This window comes from Clupea harengus, chromosome 15 (assembly GCF_900700415.2).
Source record: "Clupea harengus chromosome 15, Ch_v2.0.2, whole genome shotgun sequence".
Classification (NCBI taxonomy): Eukaryota; Metazoa; Chordata; class Actinopteri; order Clupeiformes; family Clupeidae; genus Clupea; species Clupea harengus.
Window position 1 is genome coordinate 507,499 of NC_045166.1, and position 16,435 is coordinate 523,933.

General features: G+C 43.3%; 1 protein-coding gene across 2 annotated transcripts in view; it reads left to right on the top strand.

Moving 5' to 3' along the window:
• prima1 (proline rich membrane anchor 1) overlaps positions 1–16,435 on the top strand; it is a 38,868-nt gene that overhangs the window by 7,601 nt on the left and 14,832 nt on the right. For both annotated transcript variants that reach the window (XM_031581639.2, XM_042709907.1), the window contains one exon: positions 14,665–14,794. In XM_031581639.2, coding sequence (XP_031437499.1) covers positions 14,665–14,794 — 130 coding nt within the window. The remainder of the gene's footprint in view (positions 1–14,664; positions 14,795–16,435) is intronic.

Consider the following 16,435-nt stretch of genomic DNA (forward strand, 5'->3'; position numbering starts at 1 on the left):
GACCCCCCCAAGATTGCGTCAGGAAGTGGACAGACCGCAGGTGAAGGCGACCCGTAGAACCGAGGGAGCCTGGGGCTTAGCAGGCTGGGTCCATAAAACAGCCTGCTTTAAGGAGCTAAGTCATCACATGCCCTCCATAATGGAGACTTCATTCCACTGGGACCTATCAGAAATACTGGGATGCTAAATGGTGCTGTGGGTGTCTATATAATCAAAACAAGCATTATGACTAGCATCTAAAATGATGCCCAAAGCTATTTCTTATCAGTACCGATGTTAAGCGTTAGTCTCTATGTAGGTACCTATGTAGGTATCTATCTACTTGCCTATCTTGCGTGTTTGGAAATCTGAGCTGTAAAGGCTGGCCACAGCTCGTCTCCTCTCAGAGATCCCTCTTCATTGTACATCTGTGTGGAGATTACGTTGTATTCCCCGCTTGCATGCCCTACATTCTCCTACACGTTGTAAAGATTTATAGTAGGTTGACTCAGCGCTCACAGTCACAGCTACAGTAAATAAAAACCTGCTGATATCAGCCTGCCTTCAGACCCAGGACAATGCTGATTTATTGCAAAGCCTGAAATTGGGCACTTGCTTTAGAGGAGAGGATGCATGAGGAGGGAAAGGCTTTTTCTCGCCCTCCACAGATGCCCGAGCAACACACTGCAATCCCACTAAAAGCCTTGCCGTCTGTGCGGATGTGTTTGTTCAGTGCCCAAAGTGAACAGTGAGAAGGGGGATCTGCTTTTAAGAGTGCTCGTCTACTGCGGTCAGCCAAAAACCACAAAAAAACATGAATGTTTTTTTCTCCATATCTCAGTACACATGACATTTTATGTTGGCTTAAACACACAGCATTTGAATTCATTTGGGCTGGCTGGCCCACATCTAGTGCCTTGCAGATGCTGGGGAGACTCTGGCCACTGCTGTCTGCCCTGGCATGAAACCATTTCACTTCAATCAGAGAAGGGGATTGGGCCAGTGGCCTTGTGCCATCAATCATCCAAACTTCTTCACACCAGCAGATCATATTCCTGTAAATTAATTCCACACTGCTGAAGCCTCTGTGTGGTGTGTGTGTATGTGTTTGTGTGTGTGTGTGTCTGTGCAGATTAGTTTGTGTGTTTTTTTACCATGCATGGGTATGTGTGTGTGTGTGTGTGTGTGTGTGTGTGTGTGTGTGTGTGTGTGTATCTCTGTGTGTAAAGGTATGTGCTAATATTCATGAATATGTGTATGGTGTGCAAATATGTATCTCTGTATGCGCATGTGAGTGTGTGTGTGCACTTCCCTGCCTTTCCAGCATGACTAACCGTCACGGTGCTGATGCTGGGGGAGGCAGCGATGCCGCGGGCGTCATGGCGACCTTTGCTCCGCTGCACACTGTTGAGAGCACGGATGAGCCTTCGCCCACGGGCACGGGAACCCACGTCTGCTCTCTCCCCTCCTCCCCACCAGGGAGCACCCTAACCCACCCGCCCCCCCGACTCACCCCGTCCTATCTCTCCCTATCCCTCCCCCTTCTTGTGGGAAGCGTGACTGAAGAGGGCCCTCCTCCTCCTCCTCTTCTTCATCTGTGTGCACGAGTCCTTCCTGAGCCATCGGAGATCAGGGTCGTTCCTCGTGGGAGCCCAGTAGGGAAAGAAAAGCTCTTTTGATTCAGAGTTCCTTCCTCTTTTCCTCTGTTTGTGTGTTTACTTGATTTATGTTGAAGACAACATCATACTCAGCTCTGACCCTGTGCTAATCGCACCAGGTAAACACCACAAGACTGCCCCCTGAAAGATTTTCATTTTTTTAGGTTTACAGTTTTCAGTTTTTCTTAAGGCTAGCATGCATTGTGTAGGTTCAGCGCCTGAGATTTAGGTCTGTCCTTATTAAATGAATCCCAGATTGCTGCCGGTCATGCTGCCAGATCTATCCCAGATGAAGGCCTGGCCTGTCCCTGTGTCAGAGTCTCCTGTTGATATTTAGAACCAAGGTATACCCAAAGATCAGGTGGCTGTTGGTGCTGCCAGTGCCTGTTGTTCGAGAGCCAGTGATGTTACCGGGCTTCAAATTACACCACAGCTGAAGTCACCTTATACCAAGTAGTTTTTGTGACGTCTCCACCACTCCACCAGCGTGTCTGCAGACACATGAGTAACTTCTGTCAAGGAGACAGGGAAGGGCCCCGCTCTTTAGGTGCAGTGTTCCAGGTAGATCATTTGAACCTTTTAATGGCTGAGAGAAAATGAAAAAGCATCCTGCTTTGATTGATTGCACACTATCAATATATCAATACATTGTGTACTCCTACAATGATGTTTTAGTTCTAATATCTGGATTGGTTAATCCTGTTCATATCTGGACATATTTGAAAAATATCGTCAGCTTTTCTTCTAGATTAGCTCAATAATTACCGTGACCTAATAACCTCAAACATTTAAAATCACCAATACTGCTTTTTTTCAGATAAAACTGATACACAAAAATGATCATCCATCTTTAGCTGCTTGTTAGCTTTGTAGACGTTTGTATATGTTTGGCTGCAAGCCTGTGTTAAATGGAGAAACATAAATACAGTACTCTCAAGGGGATGTTTCCCACAAGTGATAAACATGCTGCCCAAGTCGAGTGGGGAAAGGTGAATCCCCTCAGAGGTGCCTCTCTTGTTTATGCATGAGGATTAGAGGCTACTGGATGAAGGGTTGTATATGAGGATTAGACTAGAGGCTACTGGATGAAGGGTTGTTTGACCACTGAATGAGGATTAGAGGCTACTGGATGAAGGGGTGTTCGACCACTGAATGAGGATTAGAGGCTACATGATGAAGGGTTATATATGAGTATTAGAGGCTACTGGATGAAGGGTTGTTCAACCACTGAATGTGGATTAGAGGCTACTGGATGAAGGGGTGTTCGACCACTGAATGAGGATTAGAGGCTACTGGATGAAGGGTTATATATGAGGATTAGAGGCTACTGGATGAAGGGTTGTATATGAGGATTAGACTAGAGGCTACTGGATGAAGGGTTGTTCGACCACTGAATGTGGATTAGAGGCTACTAGATGAAGGGTTATATATGAGGATTAGAGGCTACTGGATGAAGGGGTGTTTGACCACTGAATGAGGATTAGAGGCTACTGGATGAAGGGTTGTTTGACCACTGAATGAGGATTAGAGGCTACTGGATGAAGGGCTATATATATTAGTATTAGAGGCTACTGGATGAAGGGGTGTTTGACCACTGAATGAGGATAGGGCTGGTCTTTGTCTGACTGTCCTGGGCACTATCTGGTCCCCTTCTTCATAATCAATTTGGCCAAACCATCTAGAGCCTTCTAACCCAATCAACCTCTGTGGCAGGTATAAAAATAGCCTAATCTAATAGCCATGGCTTGTTTGCTGCCATCCTGACCTGAGACATATAATGCCTGCTGTTCTCTGAAACACTAAGTCATGTTTCACATGCCCCTGTTCTTTCAGTGTCCTGCTTATATAAAATCTCATGATTGGTTGCTGTTGATCCATGTATGCTGTCAATATTTTGTAAGTGCTTTACTTGCTAAATGACTAAATGTAAATGTAAAATGTACTTATCTTCATGATTTGAACTGATCTGACAAGGCCTGATGAGGCTAGTTTAATTAGCGATGAGCTTACTGTTTAGCTGATTTTACTGATAGACAGTCAGTAAAAGTACTTTATCAGATCCATAGGTATAGTTACATTGTTTGAAACATGAACTGTGATCTGACATGTCCAAAGGCTGAAACTAAAGAGAACCCAAATCAACAGGCTAAAAAGCCAACAAACTGATCTCTGAACTGAACCCTTGCATGGACCAAAAACGTCAAAGCATCAAGTTAGCGGTCATTTTCAAATGTCTTTTTTTTTTTCCCTGCCGTCATATTTTGGTTGGCTTTCTGTCGCCCTCTCATCTCTTTTTTCCCCCGGAGAGCCAAAACAGCCCAATTACTGCGTTCAGCCGAGCCAGACACCCCATGCCCTCAGGAGGCCATCTTTGTGGGCGGCCATTTTTTTTTTTTTAAGGCGTCAACAGACCGTGTGCTGGGGCAGCTGAGGCTGACAAAGTCGTGCAAGGACAGCGAGCCAGGGATTGGGGCCGCCAGGGCTGGAGATCAGGCCTCTCTCACGGAGTGGGATGGCCGGAGGGGCTCGGACACTCCTCGTTAGCGCAGATGACTCCCTTCACTGTTGGCTCGCGGCTCCCTCGTCCAGCTCAGACATATGCACGAGTCACTTCCAATGAGTGGCTGCTCACACAATTGAGGCAGACAGCTTTTTTCGGCTGTGGTTTTCGCAGGGAGCAGGGAGAGACACGAAACCGTGGACGAGATGGACGGTGACAGCCAAGCCGAGCTGGCACACAGACTTGCACTTCATTGTACTTCTCCCTTTCATCCTCTCACTCTCTTTCATCCTCTCTCTCTTTGTTTATCTCTTTCTTTGCACTCTCATTTGTTTTAACCCTAAAACACACAAACACAGCCACACACACACACACACACAAGCAACTGTTAGCACCGACAAGCTACTTAGGTTATTGGGTTCTGTAATTTGGGAGAGAAGCAATTTCCATTGGAAAACACATTGAAATTTGAGGCTAAATCAGTGATTTTTCTCTGTGTTTCTGTCTATTGTCAAAGGTTGGATTTATTGTGTGTGTGTGTGTGTGTGTGTGTGTGTGTGTGTGTGTGTGTGTGTGTGTGTGTGCACGCATGTGCATGCATGCATCTGTGCACCTGTGTATGTGTGTGTAATGTGTTTTCTATGTGTGTTGGTGTGAATGTGAGAAAAAAGTGTGCCATCTGGTGACTGTCGGCATGCAGATGGTGTGTGTGTGAGGAAGTAAGAGGGTGTGTGTGTGTGTGTGAGGAAGTGAGAGGGTGTGTGTGGAAGTGAAAGGGTGTGTGTGTGTGTGTGTGTGTGTGTGTGTGTGTGTGTGTGTGTGGAAGTGAGAGGGTGTGTGTGTGTGTGTGTGTGTGTGTGGAAGTGAGAGGGTGTGTGTGTGTGTGTGTGGAAGTGAGAGGGTGTGTGTGTGTGTGTGTGTGTGTGTGTGTGTGTGTGTGTGTGTGTGTGTGGAAGTGAGAGGGTGTGTGTGTGTGTGTGTGTGTGTGTGTGTGTGTGTGTGTGTGTGTGTGTGGAAGTGAGAGGGTGGGTGTGTGTGTGTGTGTGGAAGTGAGAGGGTGGGTGTGTGTGTGTGTGTGTGTGTGTGTGTGTGTGTGTGTGTGTGTGGAAGTGAGAGGGTGTGTGTGTGTGTGTGTGTGTGTGTGTGTGTGTGTGTGTGTGTGTGTGGAAGTGAGAGGGTGTGTGTGTGTGTGTGTGTGTGTGTGTGTGTGTGTGTGTGTGTGTGTGTGTGTGTGTGTGTGTGTGTGTGTGTGTGTGGAAGTGAGAGTGTGTGTTCTGCACCTGTGATGGGGGCAGTTGGGGGATACAGTGATGAGTGCAGGGGACTAAACTGAAGACCCCCACACATAGTTCCACAAGCCAGTGTTTTCCAGGCATTTCCACTTCTCACTGTTCTAATAGAATTTCCAATCTCTAGTCAAAAATATTCATAGAATAGTTTTTGTAATGGAATAGAATACATTGTGGTAAACTCATATCAGAAACTTCCCCATCACTTTTGTATTGTATATGAGGAAAAGCTTGAAGCAGGTCTCTAACAACACTGAGAATCCCGGACATGTTTACTTTGGCCAATTACAGTAATTAGACATAGTGCTTAGGCTAAAGTCCTGCATTGTTCCCCAGAGATGTGGTTTCTCAAGCAGGAAAATCTCCATAATCCATTAATCAATACTAGTGTTTGCATTTTTTTCCCATTTAACACCGCCTCATTTCACCGCTGCTAATATTTATTCTGTGAGTTATAACAGAGAGATTGTTTGTGCTATTTAATCAATTGCAATTACGATGGGCAAGGGAATCCGTCTGGATGATTCAGAGAGGGGGAAACTTTCAAAGTCGCTGATGCATGGGTTCCTGCCCTGACAGGATGGCTCGCTTAATAAATACTCAGCTTTTATGAAGTGAAATGGCACTGCCCCCGGGAGCCATGCAGCCGACAGTGACTAGGCCAAAAGTGGAGGGAGATAGAGAGCGGACCAGCTTGGAAGTTTTCCCACAAGTGCACTTTCATCTGAACCAGAGCGATGAAGATGCTCAACACGCCACTGATGAAAAGGTCTTTTAATTAAGACCTGTTTGGGCTGGGTAGGGAACAGGCCTAGGATTGGTAGCACTTCCCCTGAACTGCAGTAGTGTATTGGCTGTGATAAGTGAGGCTTTTTATGCAAAGTGCCTGGTGATTTCATAAACTAGCACTGTGGGGCTTCAAAACAGGCAGTGAGAGATTAGAGATGGTGTTCCGATCCAAAGCAGCAAGCCTGTCTGTTCCATCACTGGTTGTGTTCAAAATGTCTCTGTTAGCCCAAGTTCATTTGTATGCACAGACTTGATCAAGTGGATGAAGCCAAAGTAAGCCACCCCCACCAGCATACATTTTTGATAAATTCGTGGCAATTAGTGCTTCTTGTGGTACATCTGGTCTGGAGGCAAATATTTTTAATGGTTTCATCCCTAGAAAGTGAGCGTGTGTGGTTGTGGTAGAGAGCTATGGGAGATGGAGAGCATTGACACACACACCTGTGTGTGGTAGCAGGTGTGTAGGAGTAGACCTAGTTCCAAGTGTTCATACTCTCCTGCATACGGGGTCCGGTTGCAAATGTACGAACATTAAAGGAGAGTGCCAGGGATTTGACAAAATGACACAATTTCTTGCTTGCAGAAAAAAAAAAATGTGTCAAGAGGGTTTTAGGAAAAATTTGACTGATCTGGAGGATGCTATGCATATAGATCCTGGTAGCAAAATCCCATTTTTTTTTTTTTTTAAAACCTTTTAGAACATTGGTAGGCTTTTAAATACTATGACACATGATCTCAAGTAGGCTACTATGAACATGCTGTATTATTCACACTTGGGGGCAGTCAGGGGATCGTTTATAAGATTGTTTATGTTTTAAATTGAAAGATGCTGGATGCAACAACAGTTATTACACCCCTGTGTAGTATCACATACATGTCAAATGATTCACATTTGTATCACCTCTCAATAATTGCATTATTTCTGAGTTGACAAGTAGAGTATCTCCTCTTGTGAACAATCAAAAACAAATATCAAAAACAACTCCCAGAAACCGCTGCATTGATTAGCCAATCCGAGGTGAAAATCATATGCTAATGCATTCACTGATGAGTAGAATTATTATGTCAGATGAATGTAATATCTCCATGATCCATTTGAAGCACATTCATGCTAACGACATCCTAACACAAGCCAGTCTGTAGTGAGTATGAAAGCTAACTAAATCCTAGCGTAGGTGGTGTTAATGGTCAAAACTTTGCTGAATCCATTACATTACATTTCAAAATATGACGAAGCCTGACTGTTACTGGAGTACAGTCTCACTGGTTGAGGAAGACAAAATAAAGACTATTCTTAAGACCTGTAACTGTTTTACCTGAATCAACAACATTGCACTTGCTGCTTTCATCCAGCTTTCCCCTCGGTCTGCCATCTTGTTTCTCTCTGTTTTCCATCCAAACAATGCAAATAACCTTGGAAGAATATGCTAATATATGACATTTCCTAGCTCAGACTCATAGAGGTATCAAATCCAATGCAGAGTGTGTTAAACACATTACATGTTTAAAAATTAACTCCATTATAAATCACATATTTCATACATATTTTAAATGCATTTTAAACCTATGTGAATTTCTGAAGGCTTCAGCTAATTATTTGGTTATGATATGTCAGGGTTCAGACCACAGTCACTATCTATTGGTAATTCACCAGTAGTTTTTGAAGAGGGCCTATAAGACTATTATATTCACAGCTTTTCAACATGCAAACACACAGTTAATTGCATAATTTAACTCATAGCCCATGCAAACGGCAAAAGGACTCGGAGTATATTTTCAAGAGAGCCCTGCTGCTGGTTTGGGTATAGCCTTTTCACAGCATATCTCCACCTCAGGCGTCCTTGCATTTATACAGCATAGCAACTTTTAAAACAAAGTGTATCTCCTGAGTTTTTGGAAAGCAATTTAAAAATGAAAACATGTCATAAAAATGTCATAAAAATGAGGGACATGTCATATTTTAAACATGACGTGACATTTATTTCCTGCAAAGTGACATTTAATCAGCCTACATCAGGTCATCTCAACTGCTCTGGACAGACAGGGAGGTGGCTGTCACTCAAGCAATAAGTCACGTGTTGTCTGCACACTGACTTTATATACACATATCTCCTATCAATTCATTATAAGTAAAACACAAATAAATTCTCTCCTACCTGCCATGTAGACCCACGTCCAAATAATACAAATGAACAGGCACTTAGGTTGAGACAAGAAACGTCAAATGTGATTCTCCAGCTCCATCATCCTTTTTCCATTTCTCTGTGCTGTATTTCATTGCAGTTTTCAATTACACATCTTGAAACTAGACATCCAAATAGAGACATTCATGTTTTTTGGGGGGGTCAGTCGCTCCATTTTGGACCTGCCGATTGTTCAATTGCACCTGAACGTAAGGCCAGCCCACACTGTGTAACTTCAGTGTCATTTTGAAAATCCTGCAAGTACCAGTCCTTCCTCCTCGGTTGTCTTTAGTCCAACATGCTTGCACACTCTGATGGAGCTAAGTCAAAGCAGGGCCTGAAACATTTATGGACAGCAGACAACGAAGCAGTAGGCTTTCATGCAGTTCATCATCATCAGTTGTCAAAATAGGTACGTTAAATTTCATGTCCCTTCCAATAACGGTTGCATAGCCTCCTTCTGTTTCCAATAATGCATAAAGCTGGGCATAAATATAGAACTTGCACAGGGGCACATTCACCAGATGCCTGGTGCAGTAATATGTGGAATACCTCTGGGGGTGTCTCCGTCCTGGACCTCTGGGGTCCAAAGTGTGAGCATGCTCCCCTGTATCACACACACACATCCACAAATGGAGCACGTTACACATCTCTTAAAGGTGTAGTCTGTGATTCTAGTCCAATACACTTTTTTTTTCCAAATTCAGAGTCCAAAAATTGGTGTTAGGATATATTTGTTGGTTTACTGCTGGTTGTTGGTTTGTCCGCTAGCAACTAGCAAGCTTAATAGCCTGCTCTTATTTGTATAAAGATCCTGGCTAGTTAGCTGTTGTTGGAATTGACAACCCATTTGTCTGCTGTGACAAATGAAACCAATGTTGACAAACATAATTCAGTCAATGTAAAGGATTCTCAACGGCTAACCACTGCCATGTTTCCTCTTTTCTTCCTCCCTGTCTTCATTTTCCTTTCTCTGTGGTCTCCTAGGCCTGGTTGATTATAGATTCGGAAGGGGTCTTCTCAGGGATTTGTCATAGTTTGGCCTAATGTAATCAGAGTTTCTAGCATGGATGCCCAGGCAGTCACCTGCCTTGCCTATTCTTGTGTGGTGCCTTTGGCTTGCAGCGAAGTAGTCCCCATTGAGGACAGCTAATAGGACTGCTACAGGGCTGTGACAGCACAGTGTTCAGAGTTAAGGTAATATGCAATCCTGGTATAACCAGACCCAAGTTCACTTTGTGAATAGGATCTGGCCTCGCTCCATTGTGGATTGTTTCGTTGCATCCTATTGGGCGTAGACTTCAAGTTGATTTTGAAACCTTTGGGCTAGCCTCTAACCAGTCATCATTGACCACTGTGGGATTGCTATACTTCTTACTTCGCCACCAACGGTGCAAGCTGATATATTAGGCTTTTCCCAGTAAGGCAACAATGTCTTTGCCCTTGAATAATATTACATAATATTAATTATTCACATTCACTTACTCACCCCCACTGGTTGCTGATTGAAGGGCCCCTCAGAATGGCCCATCGGTTCATCTTGTGGAGAGCAATTCCAGACTATTACCCCGTCGAAGACTGAACTGGGAGCAGTAGGCAGGTGGAGCCAGGCTACAAGTATACAGCTTGGGACAATGAAAATTGTCGGCTGCTTAGAGAATGACTGTTGCAACAGAGAACAGGATTTTGGTCAGAGAGCAGCTGTTTCTTTCAGATCCATGGCAGGACTGAATCTATCCCCTACTTAGTATTGCAAGGTTTCATATACCTCAGTGTCTCAAAGACCCGTTGGAGCTGAGCTAAAGTGAGGTTAAGACATGGTAGTTTGGTACAATAACATGGCATTTGTGGGACTACTTGGAGAGCAAATTGTCCGTTGTCCATGAGCGATGGTGGGGGACATATAGGTGGCTAAATGAGGGCCTGAAAGCATTAATGAAACGTTTAGTAACCATTTAATCGTGTATATCCTATGTTTGCGCTCAGTATTTAGTACGCATCAAAAACACATATGAGTAGTTCTGTGGCTGCCAGTGTACATGACTGTGTTTTGTTTGGCCCCGAGGACCCTCAAGTGACTCTGTAGCCAAACTCGGCTTTTCCGCTGATGTTCTTGTCCCCTTAATACATTAATCCCCCTATTGTGCTACAAGCTTTTGCATCCAGCTTTGGCTGTATGTGTCCAGTGCTTTGCCCAGTGGGACTGTTGTGCCTCTATGTGTCAGCCACTGAGTCATAGTGACACTTAGACTAGTCGTCTGTGTTCTTTGAAGATCACCGAAATGCTCTTCTCTTTCAAAAGACAAGCTGACTCATTGGATGACCAAGGTTATCTTGAATATTTAAACATTTACAGAACTGAAGCGCTATGAACTGATTAATCTGAACTGTGTGACTCTGAGCTTTGGGCCAAATATGCAGCAGTGATGTGGCGCTCCTGTTCCCCTTCCACCCTTTTCATGGATTCAGTGCGTCTTCTGCCTTATTCGCACTATTCTGCCTTCTAATTGTTAATACAGGCACTTAAACACTATTCATATATGGTGATATGTGTCCCTGTGTTGCTTCTGCACCGCCTCATTGATGGCTGACTGTCCACCGCAGTGACTCTAATCACGAGCAATGTGGACCAATCATTTTTGGCACTATGCTGTAGTCTGCTGTGAGAATTCCCACACATGTTCAAAATCACAATGTTTTCAAATGATATATAGGCCTATGTGACGGACATGGTGCAACTGCACAGGAACGGCACACTCCTGCCCTGTATTAGCCACGCTAGCACACACAAACACACATGGTTTTACACACACACACACACACACACACACACACAAACAAACCCATGAACTGATTGCACAAATTTTATTTATTTAAGTGAACTAAGTTGGTGCAACAACAGAGTGAGTTTGTGTCCTCTGCTAGCTGGTCGGTCCGACACAAGGCAGCGCCGCCGGAAACCCAGATGTGTTTATTTTGGTTCCTAACTGAATTACACTCCTAATTGCCTAGACAGGCTGAAGGGACACTGGAAATGGTCTGGGCCAGACCACTTTGATAAGGTGTTTTTTTTTACATACCTGTAAATGTGATTCTTTATTCGTAGTTATTAAGCATACAGAGAAATGCTACGTTTATGTTTCAGGGTCTGTCTCGTCATCAGTGTATTGTTCGATTTTTGTGTCTTCCTCCTTTTTAGAAATGGTGCTGGCCATCTCTTATATATGTTCATTGTTCTGTCTAGGGGAAAGTTGTCCTCTGCATATGTAGAGACATAGCAGGTTATATTCCCGGACCCCGCTGACTTTTGTCTTAGGCTTAGCAGGTCTCCTGGATATTTTGAAGGGTATTAAAACATATATCTTTGAATCCTCACTCTGTCTCTGAGCTTTTTGGCCAAACCCCACATTTTGATGGCAACCCGAGGCCCGTCACAGCCTACTAATTCAAGTTTATTTGAATAGATCACACTATACACGCTCTGACCTTTGACCCAAGGGTCACACTATACACCCCCTGACCTTTGACCCGAGGGCCTGGTCAGGTGGAAGACAGAGGAGCTTTTTATTCTCCTATCAGGAGAAAGACTGTGGTAGAAAAGCTAGTAACTGGACCGTCAGTGTGTGTTCTCAGTATATTTGTGCATGTATTAGATGCTATCTATTGAGACAAGTTATGTAGTGCTCACTTGACAAAACACTGTCACAATGTGAGGAGATTGGATGGACACACTTAGTGACAGATTTACAAAGAGACGCACTAATTGGACAGATTAGGTGAGTAGTTGGTGATGGCCTATTTAGCGGCAGATTTGCCAATATGTTAAATCACAATTTATCCATTTTTATTTAGCCAGCACTATTTAAAGTACTGTTTTGCACAAAAGTTCCTTATGTTTGGGAAATGCAATGGCATCACAAAAGTGATTTCATAATAGTGGAGCAGCATCAAAAGAAGGAAGGTTTTGCAACCTAAGCAACTTTAGAAAGTTCAATTTAAGCTCCAGCTTTGCTGCTGCCAGGATTGCATGGCTGCCTTTTATTTCATTTACAAAGTAATCGCTTGACAGTCAATAGGTTCCCCAAAGATGTTCCTTGGACAGATAACTTGCTATCTAGAAGAACAGCAAACCCTATTAGCAAGGTTTGATCTACCAACAGGTTTGATAAATCTAATTTAGTTGGTGACACACCTCCATCCAAAATTTCAGTGCAGGAAAATTCAACATTCAAAAAATGCTGTGGGATATTTTTCAAGTTGTGTCTTCAAGCATTGTTACAATACGTTTTTAAATCAAATCATATAATGGAACATGTCATTTTGCATTTAGGGCATCTGGCACTATTCTGCTTCCATAGTGACCCCTTGATTCCGCCTACCTCTCGCTGCTTCATGGAGTAGGAGTGGCTGTCACGACATCTGCGTTGGCTGTCCTAAGTGCCGTGCCACATAGTGGTCTGAGGACAGTGAAATAGACAATGATTTAATCTGTGATCGTATTTCCATGACCTGTCATAAGACCACCATGTCTTCTTGCCAGTCAGGTCTGTTCCAATGATAGGACATGCTCAGGGAATCTTTAGATGGTCACAAGGTGGTAGACTCTGATATACCAGTTCTTGACGTAAGGGAACTAACAAAAGTAGTTTTAGCTATAGAACCAGTTGACAGGTAAAAAGTACCATGGTTATGTGTGTGACCAAGCTAATTTAGGATATTTAGTGAACTTGTCTTCAACTATAATGCACGTTGGGTACCCAGTTGTGGCTTCTCTCTCACAAAAAGGCTGAACACTGCAAGTTGAAAACCGGGCAAACAGACTCATGTGACCCGACAGGCGATTAGACCACGAATGAGGCGAGACATTGAGCAGATGACTTCTGCTTTTCTTTCTTCTTCTCGTTCCCCTCCTTTTTTTAATGACACCATTTAGCTTCTCGCTTCATGAAACCAGCGCTAGAGAAAACTCATCCAAACTTTAAAGTGGCAGAGAAACCAGGAGCACTAATAGTTTTCTGGACGAGGAGGCAGTGTAATGATCTGAAATAAACGCCTCTCGGATAGGGGGAATGATTAATGCCAGGGAGCCAAGCGGTGAAGCCCAGCACCTTTCCTCTCAGGTGATGGAGAACACAGGGGAGACATCACAGCTCCACTGCGGTCTCTGATACAGGAAGAAAAATATAGTTTTAACGATACCAAACATCATAAAGGCACAAATGGCCTTGGTGCTGGCGTGTTAGTGTTATAGCGTTTTTCACTGGATCATGCAGACCGCTGTTCCGGACCAGTATAGAGTATGATATAGTGTTATATAGAATGATATAGTATGATATAGTATGATATAGTATGATATATCAGAGAAAGTAAACGGATTAGGGTTGACACAGCAGGTCTATGACATAATTGTAGATGAAGATGAACAGCGATGCTGAGCACCGTCATGAGCCTCTGGTCTTCATCGCAGGAAATGGCGCCCATTCGGTCCTATGATGTCTTTTTAACAATGTCTTAGTGATTTACTTGCCATTTAGGTGACATTTTTTTCTAAAGCAAATTGCCGTATGACTAGACAAGGCAAAGGTAGGATTCATTGAATAGCCTGGCACAAATAAGGAAGGTCATATAATACAGCATGTTTGTGCTGCTTTGGTGTGCTCTGGTTATTTTCATAGCTGATGCGGTGAGATCAGCTCAAACCGCAAAGGTCCAGTGTGAACTCTTCTAACAATCTTCCAATTAATCTTCTTGCAAAAAAAAACATTTTTAGCAATATCATTATATCAATAAGCAATATATATATTTGTTTAGTTTGTTTGGTCACAAATGATCACATTTACTCATAAATGACCATAGGCTGTACTCCACCTCTGGATGCTGTCTTAGAGTAACAAGAAGACACTTCAAAGTGACTTCATAACCATCTGTTTATCATTATCTCTCCATCTCTTTTCCTGTCTTCTTTTTATTATTCAGAAGATAAAAGAAAGCCCAAAATAGACATCAGACTCTCCGTTTCACTCATTTCTTCGTTATCTACCATCAACCACTTTCAAAGGGTAAACAAGTTTAAAATTGATTGTCTCCACGTCCCTCTTCCTGTAGGCCTCGTGAGGCAGAGGGGCGAGATGGTAAACAAGACAGGCTCAATGGCTTGACTTGATTTACATTCACAATCAAATGTAAACCTGAACTCTGTGCTCTGAGTTGCTGTGGAGTAAATAATAAATAAATAAATGTCATTTATTTGTGTAAATGTTTTGCAGTGCCTCCCCCGGTGGAGCCCGCGAGGAAGCCCTGGTGGAATGAGATGCTGCTGGTGCTCGGGACGACCAGCTGTGCCTCCATCGTCTTCCTCCTCCTTACCGCCATCGTCTGCTATAAGTCCATAAAGAGGTACGAGTTGTTTACACACACACACACACACACACACACACTCAATTTGGGTAAAGGAGAAGTGTGTACAAAGAGATCTTCAACAGACAGTGTGCAGAGGCAAACACTCTCTTATTCCTCAAAGTGGTACAGCCAGTCACTACTACTGTTAAGGACTGTAGGACTAAAGGATTTTATAGCTTTGGGGAAAAAGAATGTACGCTCACATATAAAAAATGTGATAACTGCAGAACTTACATAACTGAGATGTTTTTCCACTCTAGACTGTATAACTCATGACCTTCACTCTATACCACTGTTCGTTGGCCTTTTTGTGTGTGTCCTGTTAGTGATTAGATGAAGGATTGTGTGTTGGTGATAGTGTGAAGTCTTAGGGTTTGGTAATGAAAAAGGTTCATTGTTTTTTCTCTGAAGTTGTCCTTTAAAGAAGAGCCTCTATAGAATAGTCACCCACCATGCAGTTGCTTCACTCGGTGGACCACAATGCTCCTCCTATGATCCTCGTGTCACACTGACATGCCTCTGGACACTCAGTAGACAGTAAGCGGTTGTGGCATTGGGTATAATAGCGTAAAGACCGCAAAGGAGGATAAGCAAGTGGATGTGACAGGGAAGTGAAGGAGCGCACAGAAAGGATGGAGTCTGTATCATGGTGGAGCTGTCTGTTGGACTTCATCATTCGGAGGATGATCTCAATTACCAACTACACACATGAAGGCTTTTTTTATCTGTTTCATGAAGAGATTTCTGTTAAGAAAAAGAAAACGGAAAGGGTTTACAAAAGTTACCACAAATATCTGGATTCTTTTCAATCCTATGGATGCACTGGTGAGACGACAGACTACTGTGAATAAATAGTTTGAGAATAACATGAGCCGTCAGAGAGACAGTGAGTATCAGCACTGAGGCTAAAGGCTGTAGGCCCAGGGCCCGCGGAAAGAAGAACTGTTGACAGAGGAAGCCCACGGCGGTTTGGTGTGAATTTGTAGCTCGTTCCTTGTTCAGCCAATACCATGTCCCTGTACTCGTTGGCTACTATGTGTTGTGAAAAGTAACCAATAGCTTAACATGATACCAGTACATAAAGTTCAGGTAACAACCAAACTGCATGTCAGAATACAGAATTCTCTCAGACTATAAATCAACTGGCTGAAAAATGTGCTATCCTGCTCAACTATCCACTTCGACTACTATTCTCTCCGACAAATGAAAATATGGAGCTGTCAAAATATTGCCGGCAAAGCCTTCCGTCAAAGAAATGTACGATGTATGAAACGACAGATGACAGCACTCTAGGAGTATTTCATTATTCACAGAAAGGAAATCAGGTTGGCACACAGAAATCTGCTGTCCAAGTTTATGCAAGCACAAAGTCAGATAGTTTTAATACCAGCAACTTAAATATCTTCAAAGCACCACTGTAACAAGTATGTGGACTTTATGTAAGCTACCGGCAACAATGCACATCAACCAGCCCTGCAAGCAGTGCCTGATGACAGCACTGAAAATCACCAAGACTCTAGCTGAGTGCACCGATGACCAGACAACCAGCCCCTGTTTAATTAGTTCTCCTTTAATTAAGTACTCCTAACTAGGATTATATATCTACTGCCAATAAGTTGATAAGAAGATTCTGATCGG